At 45.1% G+C, this 15818-nt stretch overlaps 1 protein-coding gene across 1 annotated transcript in view; it reads right to left on the reverse strand.

Moving 5' to 3' along the window:
- The window catches only part of NPC1 (NPC intracellular cholesterol transporter 1), a 47733-nt gene that overhangs the window by 16859 nt on the left and 15056 nt on the right, over positions 1-15818 (reverse strand). The window contains 8 exon segments of the mRNA NM_214322.1: positions 225-327; positions 1770-1870; positions 5011-5237; positions 6515-6885; positions 7444-7517; positions 9988-10237; positions 10906-11073; positions 15194-15369. Of these exon segments, the coding sequence (NP_999487.1) occupies positions 225-327; positions 1770-1870; positions 5011-5237; positions 6515-6885; positions 7444-7517; positions 9988-10237; positions 10906-11073; positions 15194-15369 (1470 nt within the window).

Below are 15818 nucleotides of genomic sequence, written 5' to 3' on the forward strand. Positions count from 1 at the left end.
CTTCTCGTCACAGGGATGTGTATGTAAAGACTGTTTACAGGCAAATTTATTTAATACAGGATTTTTTTTTTTTTTTTTTTGGAATCACTAGTACCAAGTGAAAGCACTGACATAACTTAAATCTAATGTTGGTTAATGTAGCTGAACAAATAATTAGGTGCTTTCTGGAAGCATCCAGCTTCCCACAAACAAAGCAGCTTGTTTAGACCCTGTGGGCAACTCACTCGCTTTCCCAGGCCTGGGCCCTCTGGAGCTTCTCTGTATCGTTATAGTAGTTATTGACAGGAAAGGTTATCACAAGGGCAGTGGCGTTGTTGTAGTTTTGATCTAGAAAGGAAAAAGGTGACATCAAAAAGCAGGTTACAACAAGCATGCAGAAGAGTAGATAAATGCGAGCGGAAAATCACAAGCCAGCTAGGTACCTGGTTTCTCATTTGGGCTCTTTTTTCCCCAAGAGCTCTTCATGGATTAAGGAAATGCTGTTACATACACTATTTTTTTTTTTCCTCCAGCTTTCTGTTTTTTGGCTTTTTAAACTTCATTCTCTACATAGGAATTTAAAATTTTCATGTAGCCAAATCCATCAGTGTTTCTCTTTCTAGCTTCTGCATTTTGTGTCTTGCTTAGAAAACCCTTTTCCATTTAAAAATTATTTTTAAAATTCCTCTTCCATTTTCTTCTGGTTCTTTGCTGGTGTCATTTCTTATGTTTTAATATTTGATCCACCTGGAATTTACTTTGGTGGAAGGAATAAGGTAGAAACCAAATTTACCTTTGATGGCTGTGACTCCATCTTTTCCCCCGGGATCAGAAATTTATTAATACATAAGGCAGAGTAAAAATTAAGTATAGATCACAACTTCTCCCCTCCCACTATATGGCCTCTTCATTAGGCTGCAGAAAAACCTGCTGAGCTGCCTGTAATTAGGCTTCCGATGCCAAGTTGTCACATGAATCATTACCTCATTGTATCATCTGTTCCAAGAGGCTGTAGGAACCAGCAAAGAGCAAGCCAACTGCCCTACCCACCATGAAAGTGTTTGAAGTCTTAACCAACTGGCTTAGAACGAAAAAGCAACCCATCAACTTTGTTTTCCCCCATCTGTCTCAAATATTACCTCTCCCCCATCACAGATGTTCTTAACTTGAGGTCCACAACTCCCTACAGGCGCTACTGATGAATTTCAAGGGTTCCACGAACTCCTTGAAACTGGGCAACATATTATGTGGATGTACACAATGGCATTATTCTGGGGAAATGTCAACAGATTCCCAAAGAATAACCTAAAAATGGCTAACACCATCCGCTTCTTTTCTTTTTTTGCTTTTTAGGGTTGTGCCTGCGGCATATGGAAGTTCCCAGGCTAGGGATCGAATCAGAGCTACAGCTGCTGGCCTACACCATACCCCACGGCCACAGCCACGCCAGATCCTCCAGATCGAAGCCACGTCTGTGACCTACACCCACCTCACAGCAATGTTGGATCCTTAACCCTCTGAGTGGGGCCAGGGATTGAACCTATACTCTCATGGATACTAGTCAGGTTCATAACTCACTAAGCCACAACAGGAACTCCTGTCCACTTCTTTCCAATTGAGAATGAAACCCAAGCCCAAAGCCAAAGAAGAGATTATATTTGGGACCCAATATATTGGGGAGCTAATAAGAGTGCTCAATTGATGAAATCTTTGTAATTACCACTTGATTATTAACGACAGAGGCAAGACTCCTTTACCTAGTAGACAAAGTAAAAGCTGCCCTCACTTACCATCGTAGCCTCCTAGCACGAGCCACGGGAACACTGGTCCACCGAACGTCCCCAGACAAGGATCATGGAGCAAACTGGTGTCATTCAGGGAAGCAGGAGCCCTGCCAAGCATTTAGAAAACACCTCCCGATTAGAATCACCTCAAGATATCACAGAGACCTAAACGTTTAACAACAGAAATGCGGCTGATTATATTCTTTTTTTTTTTTTTTTTTTTTTTTTTGTCTTTTGTCTTTTGTCTTTTTGTCTGTTATTGTTGTTGTTGCTATTTCTTGGGTCGCTCCCGCGGCATATGGAAGTTCCCAGGCTAGGGGTCGAATCGGAGCTGTAGCCACCGGCCTACGCCAGAGCCACAGCAACTCGGGATCCGAGCCACGTCTGCAACCTACACCACAGCTCACGGCAACGCCGGATCGTTAACCCACTGAGCAAGGGCAGGGACCGAACCCGCAACCTCATGGTTCCTAGTCGGATTCATTAACCACTGCGCCACGACGGGAACTCCCTGATTATATTCTAAGTATAACTTGGGTGCTGAGGTTCCTGAGGTGAACCTCAGGTGAATAACACAGTTCGGTACTTGCTTTGGGCGCTCAGCGTCACAAAGGGAGAAGCAGGTAAATACAGTATGAAGTGGGCAATACCGCCCGGTGAATGATACACAGAGGAGGGAGCCACTGATACGTGGGGAACACTGTCATCACAGAGGGGAGAGCAGGACAGACCCAGGTCTCTGAGGCCTGGGGGGAGGAAGGGCGGGCATTCCTTGCACCACAACAGCGGGAGGAGAGGAGAGAGCACTGCAACAGGTACGAGAGGAGAGAGGAGGGGGGTGGAGGGATGTGCTTGGGTTATGGGATGGAAATCCTGTGAAACTGGATTGTTACAATCATTATACAACTACAGATGTGATACATTCATTTGAGTAATTAAAAAAATAAGAATAAATAAAAAGAGAGAGGAGAGAGCAGACGGCATCTGAGGGACCACATCACGTACGGGTCTAGAGCACAGGGTGCCATGCGGGAGGCCTCCCAGGGAGGGGACGGGGCCAGGAAGGGTGAAGAAGCCATGAAAAAAGGGTTAAGGGCCATGCCAGGCAGTTTAAATTTTTATCCTCAGGCACTGGGGAAGGATTAGATCTGGGGAAGAGGGAGGCTGTGAGCTGTTTTACACAGACAGCTGACTCTCTGGGCACTCATGAAGGTCCTCGCACATATTCCGAACCACAGCCCCTCAAGCCAAGGGAGGGAATCAGGCCTTGGAGGCCAGGTCATGGCTCAGGGTGGACAGGCTGCAGGGCTGTGGCCAGAAGCCAAGGGCCGTCAACAACCACCCCCCACCCCCGCCACGGGGCTCTGCCACCACATCAGGGCTTGAGAGCTCATCCTGAGGTTAAAATCCTTAAGAGTCCCATGAGGAAGAACCCAGGGATCCTGTGACTGGTAGGTGTCAGTGCCTTTATACAAGGCAGGAGGTCTGTGCTGGGCTCTGAGCCGGCGGGGCCCCTGCAGGACCACCTCCAGGAGAAAGCCCAGGGAAGGTTGGACAGTGAGGGGGGAGGTGAGAGCTGAAAATGCACAAGTGTGAGCACCGACCACACAGATCCCTGCTGCTAGGGTGAGGTGGTGCTCACAGCCTGCAATCCACACCTTCGTGAATCATGCTCCCTGCGGGAAAACACCAGTTTCATGTGACCCTCATTGCCAAAATTTTGATTTTTTTTTTTTTTTTTTTTTTTTGGTCTTTTGTCTTTTTTAGGGCTGCACCCATGGCATATGGAAGTTCCCAGGCTAGGGGTCTAATCGGAGCTGTAGCCACCAGGCTACACCAGAGCCATAGCAACTCAGGATCTGAGCCGCGTCTGCAAACTACACCACAGCTCTTGGCAATGCTGGATCCTTAACCCACTGAGCAAGACCAGGGATCAAACCCGCAACCTCATGGTTCCTAGTTGAATTTGTTAACCACTGAGCCACGATGGGAACTCCAGATTGATTTTTTTTTTTTTTTTTAAGTGGCTACACCCGTGATATATGGAAGCTTCTGGGCTGGGGATTGAATCTGAGCCACAGCTGCAGCATTGCCAGATCCTTTAACCCACTGTTCCGGGCCGGGGATTGAACCTGGACCTCTCCAGAGACCTGAGCTGCTTCAGTGGGATTCTTAACCCATTGTGGGAACTCCCAAAGTTTTGACTTTTATTTTATACAATAAGAGAAAGTAAAATAACGCTTCTTCTTAAATAAAGTTAAATAATACTAAAAACTTTTTTTTCGACTGACCATGGCTGCCTCTCAGAGAAGGCTGGTTTGGGGTACACGGGCTACACCTGTTTCACGGACTCGTGCTTATAGAGGTGACCTCCCTGGAAGAGTAAACACAGCCCAACACCGGAAGAGGACCGTGCTCTAGACCCAGGATGTGGTGTGGTCCCTCAGACGTCATGTTTCAGGACCAAAACCAAACAGAACCTCAAGTCCCCAAACCAGGCCAGTGTTCAGAGGGCTTGGCTGTTGAGACGTGGTTAACTGAGCGGTACACTTGGCTGTTGAGAGGTGGCTGACTGAGCAGCATGCTCAAGTAATAAGCAATAATTCCTCTGCTCCCATAATGCTGAAACAGCCCCAGTGGCTGTCCGACTGGCTGAACAACTGTGTCCGGGTAAGATCAGGTTAGGCCAAGCAGCAGGGCACTGAGGGAGGGAGAGCAGAGACCAAGCCACACCTCCTGCCTTCAGACACGCCTAACCATCAGCCCACAGGCCGCCAAGCATGGCTTCTCTGTGGTTAATTCAAACCACACACATGCTCCCTGCCTGGCCAGCTGACAGGACTCAGCTTCTGAGCACTCTGATCCAAACTGCACTCTGATTTGGCCCTCACCCCTCGAGGGGATGCTGTACATTTAAAAAACTCGGTATGGAGATGTCAATTTATATTGGAAAGCAAAGGCATTACCGGCTTCTATGTTTGCTCTATGACACCAGCTCAGAAACACCGGAGTTGTGTCGTAGATGCAACCAAAGGTTATCGCCCAGCTTTCATTTCATTTCCCTGTGGCATTGCCTCTAGGACAAGAACCACTGTCCACCGTCTGCCTCCCTCCATCAGGATGCAGGCTTCGCTGGGAGGGTTCCATTCTTTGTCCCTGCTGGGGCTCTAGCACCTACAAGGGCGCATGGTCACAGCATGTGCTCGGATATCAGCGGGATGAAGGGAAGGCTGTCTCTGCCACATACCGTACGCAGTACAGGAAGTGTGTGTGGTAATCCGCATACACAAAGAAGAAGTCCCCTACTTGGTGGTCCAGCACGGAATGGCTGTTCTGGAAGTAATTTAACACACTCAGGATGGTGCAGTTCTTGTTATATGGTGAGAGAGGGGCCAAGCAGATGTCCTGAAGCGTCACCGTCTCGTTGTTGTAGGATGCAGTGATGTTTTCGATTGCTGTTTGTAAATCAAGAACCTGGAAGACGATTTTCGAAATCAACCAACCCAGAAATACATCAAATTTCTCTCAGATTTGGACTAACCATTACTGCCCCGAGGGCTCAGAAGATGAAAAGTCAGGGGACAACCCTTCCTAAACAGGAAAGGAGACTAAGACGAACTACAGTGAAGTATCAGAAGACAGCGAGGACCCACTCATAGGGAACAGCAAACTGGGATGAAGACCCCACTCAGAGGCACCCAGGGAGATGGGGAGGGGACACAGCGTCCAGACCATGTCTGGGTGCAGGACTCACGAACATCCCCCCATCCCTCTTCTCCAGCGGTGACCACCAGGACACAGAGGGGAGCCTGGGGAATTCTGCTTGGTTTCCCTGACACCCCCCTCCCTAACAAATACCACCTTGCTCCATACTAGGATTATTTATGCAGATGCTGATATGTTCTAAGAGAGAAGACACTCCAGGATGTAAATTACAATAGTTGCACCTTTGCAACAAGCTGGGAAAAAGCAACAGATAATCACTGGGTGGCAAAAAGAGTCTATGAAAGTTTTGGGAACATTCTCATGTTCTTTCAAGGCATTAGACCTTCTGTAGGCAAAGACCAATGTTTAAAGGAAAACCACGCAGGGAAACCATGCAACTGTTCATTAAAAAATAAGTAGGATACAGAGTTCCCTTGTGAAGTCACGGGTTAAGGGTCTGGTATTATCACTACGGTGACTTGGGTTTGATCCCTGGCCCAGGGAACTTTCACATGTCATGGGCATGGATTAAAAAAAAAAGAAAAAGAAAAAAGTGGGATGCAGTCTCTCTACAGACAGTTCTCCAGGGCAAGTGTGTTAAGCGAGAAGGTCAGGCTTGAAGGCCTGTGTAAGAGAATGGCCTGGATCTTTTCCCAAGTGCATCTCTTGCCAAATGCGGGGGGGAATCCCACATTCAGGCAATGATGAATCCATTCTGCAGGTGGAATCTGCCAGTAGCTCCTGCCTATGTCCCCAGGACGGCATAAGAGGCTTCATCCTTTTGGGTCCTGGTGTGTTACTTTTCAATTACCAAAGGAAAAAAAATTCCTAAGTTCCTAAGGTGAACTACACATACACTGTTTCAAAAGAGAAACACATCTCTTACTTACTTTTTTAAAGACTCCGCGAAAAGTGCCTTTACTTTTATCATCAAGGTTTACGAGATATATTACCACATTCATCCCCCAACTCCCGTCAAACGAACTGGTCAAAAGCTGGCAAAGCGCCAGGTCCCCCTAAATCGATCTCTGCAAAGAGCAGCTTACTTGGTGTAAAATGTCTCTGCTGAGCGGAGGCCCGAAGGGCACGTCGGCTCCCGCGGGGTAAGGGTGGTAGATGTGTGACTGGTTGTTCGTGGCCCGGATGATAAGCTGCTCCGTGCGGAAGAAGGGCCCGAAGTGCGTGTCAAAGTACTCCTTTTCCCGGCGTGCCTGGCTGCCTGGGGCAGACCAGAGGTCGACCGGGTCAGTCGTGACCCGGATAAACACCAGGCCTGAGGAACACGCGACGATGAAGGCCAAGGAGAAGAACACGACGCAGCCGGGGTGCCGGACGCAGAATGCGCCCCACTGGGCAAAGAGCCGCCGCAGACCGCGCTCGAATGCGGCGCCCAGAGGGTCGCAGCAGAAAGCCTGCCCTGGAAGAGTAGGAGAGGGAGGGTGGAGGTTAAAAGCCAAGCCATTCCTGAAAATCGAACAGGGAGAGCGTTAGCTGTGACTGCGTGCGCGTAGCGTGGTGGGAATTACACCCTGGCAGGGCACACAGGTAAGCGGACCAGGCAATCCCCTGCCAGGCTCAGTTACCCAGCCATCGGCGCTGGAAGCAGCCCTCCTCGCAGCCCACAGGGCCTGCCATCCCAACCCCTGGAGGAACTTAGGGCGCCCACACACACAAGCCTGGGAAAAGCAAAGCTGTCAAATGTCCTGTGCCCCGAGGAACAGCAGGAAAGGTGCTGCTCCTGCTCTCAGCCTGCCCAGTTATCACCTCCACAGCTCTGATCCCAGGCCACGGCTATTCTACTGTTGCTATTAATGACACAGTTCTGACCTGCCCTGACTGTTGTTAGTGCCACAAAGGCAGGGACCCTGTCTCAACCACAGCCCTGTCCTCAGCTCCAGCTCAGTGCCTCTCCCAGAACAGGCGCACGAACATGCCGCGGTCCCAACCCCTTTTGTTTAAGCACAAACGTGCCTACCTTTGTCACTGGAGTTTACAGAGAAAGCTATATTGCCATCAATGGGGGTGTACTCAGAGACAAAATACCGTTTTCTGAAAAATAAAAGCATGTAAGTTGTGTCAGTGGATCTCAGCTTCATGAGGCTATTCTGACATTCCCACAACACTTAAAAGCTTACTTCCTCATCCTGTGCCCTTCCTCCCCTTAAGTCCCCTTGTTCTGGGTCTCTCTGCTCACCAGTCTCAGGGGAGAACTGAAGAGGGTATTAAAAAAAACCAAATTAACAGGATAATTTCACCTTGTAGCTCTCATTTAAAGTTTTAGGTCCCTTAAAAACACAGTGAACACTAATTGTAGGAGCTATGAGCACACCTAGTGTCAAGATCTTGGTTTCTTTTTTCTTTTTTCTTTTTGCCTTTCCTAGGGCTGCTCCTGCAGCATATGGAGGTTCCCAGGCTAGGGGTCGAATCAGAACTGTAGCCGCCAGCCTACACCAGAGCCACGGCAACGTGGGATCCGAGCCGCGTCTGTGACCTACACCACAGTTCACGGCAATGCCGGATACTTAAACCACTGAGCAAGGCCAGGGATCGAACCTGCAACCTCATGGTTCCTAGTCAGATTTGTTAACTACTGAATCATGATGGGAAGTCCGAGATCTTGGTTTCTAAACAGCACTCTCCAGGAAAGGAACAAGGGCTCCTTGCAGAAGAGGCTGCCTCTAGGGCTGGGGGAGGGCAAATACCATATGAGCCTAGAACACCTTGTGATTCCAGAAAATAAGAACAAGATTGAGAAAGGTAGAGGCGTGCTTAAACAAACACAGAGCCACCAGAAGGTGCTCCCAGTGGTCAAAATTGGGAAAATTTGAGCAGCAAGATAAAACAATGGTATGAGACAGAGTCCATAGAATTAAAGAAAAAAAAAAATCTGTGATATAAACATAACTGAAAAAAATAAGTAGGGGAGAAGGAATAACTCTGCACAGGGTAGATCTAATTAGTAAATGGAGAAGGAATGAGAGAAATACAAAATCACAATGAAGCAAAGGCAACAAGAGTACATGTTGCAGACAAGATCCTCAGATGAAAGCTAAAATCAGTGGGTGACAGTTTGAGGAGAAATGAGGTATCAGCATAGTTTCAACATGTCTTCCTTTTTTTCTTTTTTGTCTTTTCTAGGGCTGCACCCACGGCATATGGAGGTTCCCAGGCTAGGGGTCTAATCGGAGCTGTAGCCGCCAGCCTATACCACAGCCACAGCAATGCCAGATCCGAGCTGCATCTGCGACCTACACCACAGCTCACGGCAACACCAGATCCTTAACCCACTGAGCAAGGCCAGGGATCAAACCCACAACCTCATGGTTCCTAATCGGATTCGTTAACCACTGCGCCATGACGGGCACTCCCTTTTGTCTTTTTTTTTTTCTCCCCTTTAGGTCTTTATCAACTCTAAAGGGAGACATAGTAACTGCACAGTGGGGAAGCCAGCAGACACCTTCATAATGAGGCAATTTGGGTTAAATCACCAGTGATGAGACAAAATGACCTCATATATCCTCTGACATGATCTTGAGAAAATAGCAGATAAAGCCAAAGCGGGGCACATTCTATAAAATAACTGGCCAGTACTCATCAAAAGGGTGAAGGCCATGAAAGAAAGATGAGAAACTCTCACAGACTGGAGGAGAAGAAAACAAAAAGTGAATGTGCCATGGGTCCTGGAAGAGAAAAAGGGTGTTAGAGGAGAAACTGGTAAAACTTGAAGAAAGGACTGTGGTTTAGCCAATAATAGTCTGCCAATGGTATTTTCATGGTTTTGATTATATTATATACTAGGGGTGATGTGATTTATATGACATTAGAGGAAGTTGGAGAGGATAGAAATAAACTCTACTATTTCTGTACCTCTTTGGTAAGTCTAAAGTTATTTCCAAATAAAAAGATTTTTTAAAATGTGCTGTCCTACACCAAGATGTTAATATCTAAAAAGGACAATAGTAATGTGTTTATTTTTATTTATTTTATTATTATTATTTTTTAGGGCCGCACCCAAGGCATATGGAGATTCCCAGGCTAGGGGTCCAATCAGAGCTATGGCTGCCATCCTACACCACAGCTACACTAGATCCGAGCTGCTTCTGTGACCTACAGTACAGCTCACAGCAATGCCGGATCCTTAACCCACTGATTGAGGCCAGGGGTCAAACCCACAACCTCACGGTTCCTACTCGGATTTGTTTTCGCTGCACCACGATGGGAACTCCTATAGTAATGCATTTAAATAGATTTGAATCAGATTCAGCTCACAAAACTTTCTGCTAAAGAATGGATGCTTTAAATCACATGCCATTCTAAACAAGAGAATGAAACTGACTTCAAATGTTTCGATATCTAATAGGCTTTTGGTTGTAGACCAGTTGTAGGATATAGGAAATTCAGGTGGTACTAATGCAGACATTTGCTTCCTATTCTAATGAATCGAAGCCGGCCAAGTGAAAGCCAGAAGTGCCACTTGGGTAATTTTATTCTTGCCCTGGACGAAAAACAAATGGATTACCTGTAGCACCACACAGCAAAAAATGCTCCAAAAAACACGATCAGGAAGGCCATGTAGCTGCTCCACATGATGACATACATGGCGTCCAGGCCCAGGATTCTCCAGGGAACAGGAGGTGGCGGGGGCTGGGGTTTGGGGCCACAGACAATGGAGCAGTCCTGGCAGCTGCACGGCCCCGTGACCTCATCCACGGACTCATCACAGCCCTTGGTGGCATTGTTCATGGGCTCCATCCCGTGGGTGGGAAGATCTGCAGGGAGGATTGTGCTGAGTAAGAAAATCCATTGGAAAAAAACACTACAAGTGGCCTAGTGGTTAAGGATTTGGTGTGTCACTGCTGTGGCATGGGTTCAATCCTTGGCCCAGGAACCTCCGCATCCCACAAGTGCAGCAAAAAAAATATATATATTTAAACCCAGTGATAAACAGACTGAAATAAAGAACACAACCAGAAGAATAAAAAGGACCAGACGTTTGTGGGTGATCGAGATACATTTTGCTGCTTAGTACTGTAAAATTTTCAGTTACTTCAATAACTTTGGGCACAGGGTTTGTCACTGAGATCCAAGTCTCACATTCCAAGGTAAACCTTTGATCAAGTTTTATCTCTAGATAAGGGGCTAGTCTAATACTATTGCAGAACTTCTGAAAGGCCTTTTTAAAAAAAAAAAAAAAACCTCAAACTAAAAAACCCAGCTTATTCTTTCAATTCTGTAGCAACACCTAAAGGCAGTTCTTCCTCCTCCAGGCCAGCCCTTAAATTAACCAGACAGATAAATGCTCTACTTACCTCTCTCAGTAGAGGAAACTCTAGGACCTAGTTTATTTGAATTTATCACCCTATTGTAATTTAAGGTTCCTGGGCTTTAAAAAAAATCATAAATAAAACACAGCAACCCTGGGAATCTTTATCCCTACCTGAAAAGATGGGTGTGATGGTGAATGGTGCCTGGCCATTGTCCTTGTTGAACATGTACTCGATCCAGTTGGTGGCGTTGCAGGCTTGGGCTTCCCTCCCACACAGCAGCCCCAGTGCTTTTTCATTACTCGAGGGGGCCTCCACATCCCTGCAGGCATTGTACATGGCTGGAGAGGAGAAAGGGAGAAAGACTGAAAGGTCGCGCTGCTTTAATTCACTGGGCGAGATCTTATAGAAGCCTCCTCCCACGTGAACTTGGCCATGCAGACACACTGCCATCGGGAGCCACGGACAGTAGACACTAAGGGTAGGAAGGGTGATCACCTGTGAAACTGGCTTATCATCCTGCAGGTAACATGCTAGGCCAGATTCCAAGCGACTTAAAATTCAAAGACAGGAAAGGCTCTGCTCCCCATGTAGCCTGCAGAGGCATTACCCACAGTGTACACAGGGCCACACGAAAGGCTGCAGAAGGAGAAGCTGAGAACCCCAGGGCCTCTTCAGTCAATGAAGCTGGTTCGGAAACTCTATACATGGAGAATTATGGAACTTACAGGATTAAAAACTGGTTTTAGGAGAGAGGTCATGTGTGAATCAAACCAATGCTACTCTTTTTGGTTTTATCACATACAAAGACAACACATGAAATAAGAAGGTCAATGACATTTTGCACAAAAGGAAGTAGTAGTAATGGGTCCTATATTAACATTCAATTACCAGTCCCTGCTTGTTAGAAAGTTCCCAGGTGCTTCTTCGCCTAAACTTTAAGAGGATACTTATAAATTCATTGCGTTTTACCTTTACTCTTGGAAGATGGTTTAACTAAAGCAATAGTTTCCTTAGAACTGTGATCATTCAAGTGCCTCTGAGCCTCCATTAATTGCTGTTAGAAAATATCCAATTGTCACTCTTTCAAAGTGATCTGTATTTTTTTCTCTACTTGCCTTAAAGATATTTATCTTTGGAATTTTATAGTTTTTCTGAACTATATTTAGGTATTGATTTCTTTTTTTAAAAAATAGCTTTACTGAGATAATTCACATACTGCACAATTCACCGATTTAAAGTTATAATTAATAGGTTTTAGCATATTTACAGATATGTGTAACCATCACCACAGTTGACTTTAAAATATTTTCATCACCTTAAAAAAAAATCCAGGAGTTTCCAGTGTGACTAAGTGCGTTAAGAACCCAACTAGTATCTACAAGGATGCACGTTCAATCACTAGCCCTCACTCAGTAGGTTAAGGATCTGGTGCTGCCGCAAGCTGAGGCATAGATTGCAGATATGGCTCAGATCTGGCATCGCTGTGGTGCAGGTTGGCAGCTGCAGCTCTGATTCTACCCCTAGCCTGGGAACTTCCATGTGCCACAGGTGTGGACCTAAAAGGGAAGAAAAAAAACCCTAGGGAATTCCCACTGTCGCACAGTGGGTTAAGGATCAGGCACTGCCACAGCTGTGGCATAGTTTGCAGCTGTGGCTCAAATCTGACCCCTGGCCTGGGAAGCTCTATGAGCCTCAGGTGTGGCAAAAACAAAAAATAAAAAACCAAAAATCCAGTACCCTTTAACTAATGCTCCCTTATCTCCCCATCCCTTCAAGCTCTAAGCAACCATTAATCTACTTCTCTCTCTATAGATTTGCCTATTTTGGACATTTCATATAAATGGAATCATATAATACATATAATAGTCTTTTACGACTGGCTTCTACCATTTAGCATGATGTTTTCAAGGTCCATCCATGTCGTAGCAAGTATCCACATTTAGAATGGCCAAAACACTGACCTCTCCAATAGGTGTAGTGATATCTCACTGTTGTTCTCATTTGGAATTCCCTAATAATATATGATGTTGAATATCTTTTCACATGCTTATTTGCTATTCATATATCTTCTTTGGTAAGGTGTCTGTTCAGGTCTCTTTTCTGTCCATTTTTCAGACTGTTCACTTTCTCACTGCTGAGATGTAAGGGTTCTTCATATTTTGGGTAAGAGTCCTTTGAGTCCTTTGCAAATTGTATCTCCCTGTCTATGCTTGTCTTCTCATTCCCTTGATATCTCCATTTTTTCATGATCACGAAAATGCTACAAAAATATTTTTATATGGTTTTCCCTCCTTATATGCATTAAGAGTTTCTCTAAGGTAGGCACCTATAAGTGGAATTTCTGCGTTTAGGGTATATTTTATCTGTAAGTTTACCAGGTATTGCAAAACTTTTTCAAATAGTTTTCAAGTATGAACCAAGTCATGGTTACCAGCAGGGTAGTATTAGTACACCTACTACTCCACAGCCTCACCGATTTGGAATTGACCAATTTTTACTTTTATTTGTATTTTTTAAATTAAAAATTTTTTGTTGTTGTTGCTTTTTAGGGCCGCACCCATGGCATATGGAGGTTCCCAAGCTAGGGGTCCAGTTGGAGCTACAGCTGCCGGCCTCTGGCACAGCCAGGCTTCCTCCACAGCCACAGCAATGTAGGATCTGAGCTGCATCTATGACCTACATCACAGCTCACGGCAACACCGGATCCTTAACCCACTGAGCAAGGCCAAGGATCGAACCCGCAACCTCATGGTTCCTAGACAGATTCGCTTCTGTTGCGCCACAACGGGAACTCCTGGAATTGATTGACCAATTTTTAAATCTGTGTCAATCTGCTGTGTGAAATGGTAGCTCACTGTTTTAATCTGCATTGCACCAATTGCGCTAGACACTAATCCTTTATAAACCCTTTCTAGTTTCTGCTTTTCCTCTCGTCTAGAATCCTTTCTTACCATAAAGTCATAAAAACATTATATTTGCTTCTAAAAATTCCCAACATTAGGATTTTTAATCTGCATATTTTTACTCTGATCATCAAAACCAGGAATTAGATGAAAATTCTATTTCTTACTCCATTTATCAATTAGCTCACCTTTTCTCTTAATGACTTTTAATGACACACCTGCTATATATCAACTGTCCACATGCACGGTTCTGTTTCTACACAGAACGATTTCCATTCAGTCAGGGTGTCCTTTATGTCACATCTTTTGGTATTTATTCCTAGGTACCTTACTTTTTGTCGCTTTGTGAATGGGACCCCTTTCCTATTAAATGTTTTGCTACATTTTTAATTTTTACAATTAGATTTATATATTGCTCCTATAGTCAACAACTTTGCTGAATTATTCTCTTATTTTATAGACCGTTCTTAGGCACATTCTTTATTTAGCTGCATCTAACCTTCTGTTCATTTTTTCAGTCCATATATACGACCATTTCTCATTAACAGACACAGTTGGTTCTATTTCCAATCTGTTCATTCTTTTTCCCTAGTGATCTACTCTCAGAATTCTTTCATCTCAGTCATTTTCAACAAACACGACATGGTCTTTTTCAGATTGTTCTATGATTTCCAGTTGTTGGGGTACCCTCATCCCATCTGTGACCCTTGCTCACTTTCTCCTATGGTGATCTGTTTCTTCATAGTCAAAATCTCTTCTTTGCCAACTAGTTCTATCTGCCACCCCATATCTTCAGTCTTGCAATAATTCGTGAAGTTATGCATTTCATGTCCACCAGAACCAGAGTTCCAATAGTTTTTCTTTCTTTCTTTCTTTTTTCTTTGTCTTTTTAGGGCCGCTCCTGTGGCATATGGAGGTTCCCAGGCTAGGGGTCGAATCATAGCTGTAGTTGCCGGCCTACGTCACAGTCACAGCAACGTGGGATCTGAGCCACATCTGCGACATACACCACGGTTCACAGCAACACTGGATCCATAACCCACTGATCGAGGACAGAGATCCAACCTGCATCCTCTGGATACTAGTGGGGTTCACTAGTGCTGGGAACTCCCCCAATGGTTTCTAAAACTGATAGAAGTAAACTTGCATATACTGAAATTTCCAGGTGGGAACGCATACTTAGGAAGGTCTTAGAGCCGAATACTTATTAGAGAGTAAATGTTTTAGCGGTTATAGCTCAAGTCCTAGGATATAAGCAAAGCAACGATTTGCACTTCATGGCCAACGGAACTAAAAAATGCCATTTTCAGAGTTGACAGGACAACAAAAAAGGACCACTTGACTTACTGTCCTGATACCAAATGGAAAAGAGAATAACTAGGAGTTCCTGCTGTGGCGCGGTGGATTATGGATCTGGCGTTGCCGCAGCTGAGACCTAGCTGTGCACAGGTCTCAGCTACGGCTTGGATTCAATCCCTGGCCCAGGAACTTTCATATCGTGCCCATGAGGCCATTAAAAAAAAGAGAGCGAGAGTTAACTAAAAGGTTTACTTACCATTGGCGAAAGTCTCTCCAACATAGTACTCTAATTCTTTTACATTTGTTTTTGTCTGGTTTGTAACGGGATCAACATAATCTTCAGTTGCTGTAACGTTCAGAAACTGACTTTGTCGAGGGCTACATGTCAGCTCACAAAACAGGTTCATTAGGTTATAAAAACAGGATGGACATCTAAAGAAAAAGTAAACTATTTTGTATGATCTCACAAATAGGGCCAGCAAAAAGATGATTTAAGATAGACAAAGACCATGTAAAATTTATTGTAAAGTGGCAAATGGATTACGAGGACATACTAAACCCAGCGATTCTAACCTAAAACCTCTTGCTAAAGACACCTCCTTAAAACCGGCCCTAGTTACTATATTTATGTTGACCAGAGGTAATTTCAAAAAGAGACAAATACTTCCTGAATTCTGCACTTTATAATTTACATCTTTGTCTTGAAGCTAAAGGGACTTAGGAATGTCATGGTGATGATTGCGATAGAGAAGGAAAAAAAAGGGGGGAGGGAATGAGATTTACACACTAGAGTTTTCATTTTAAAACCTCCTGAAGGGCTCTCTCCCAAACCTCTAGGCCCCCTCTAAATGCAAGAGGACTCCCTGTGTCTTGAGAAGATA

The sequence above is a fragment of the Sus scrofa genome, chromosome 6 (genome assembly GCF_054392235.1).
Source record: "Sus scrofa isolate SSC_HxYL_T2T_F1_AM1 chromosome 6, Sscrofa_HxYL_maternal_Yorkshire_Landrace_v2.0, whole genome shotgun sequence".
NCBI classification, from domain to species: Eukaryota; Metazoa; Chordata; class Mammalia; order Artiodactyla; family Suidae; genus Sus; species Sus scrofa.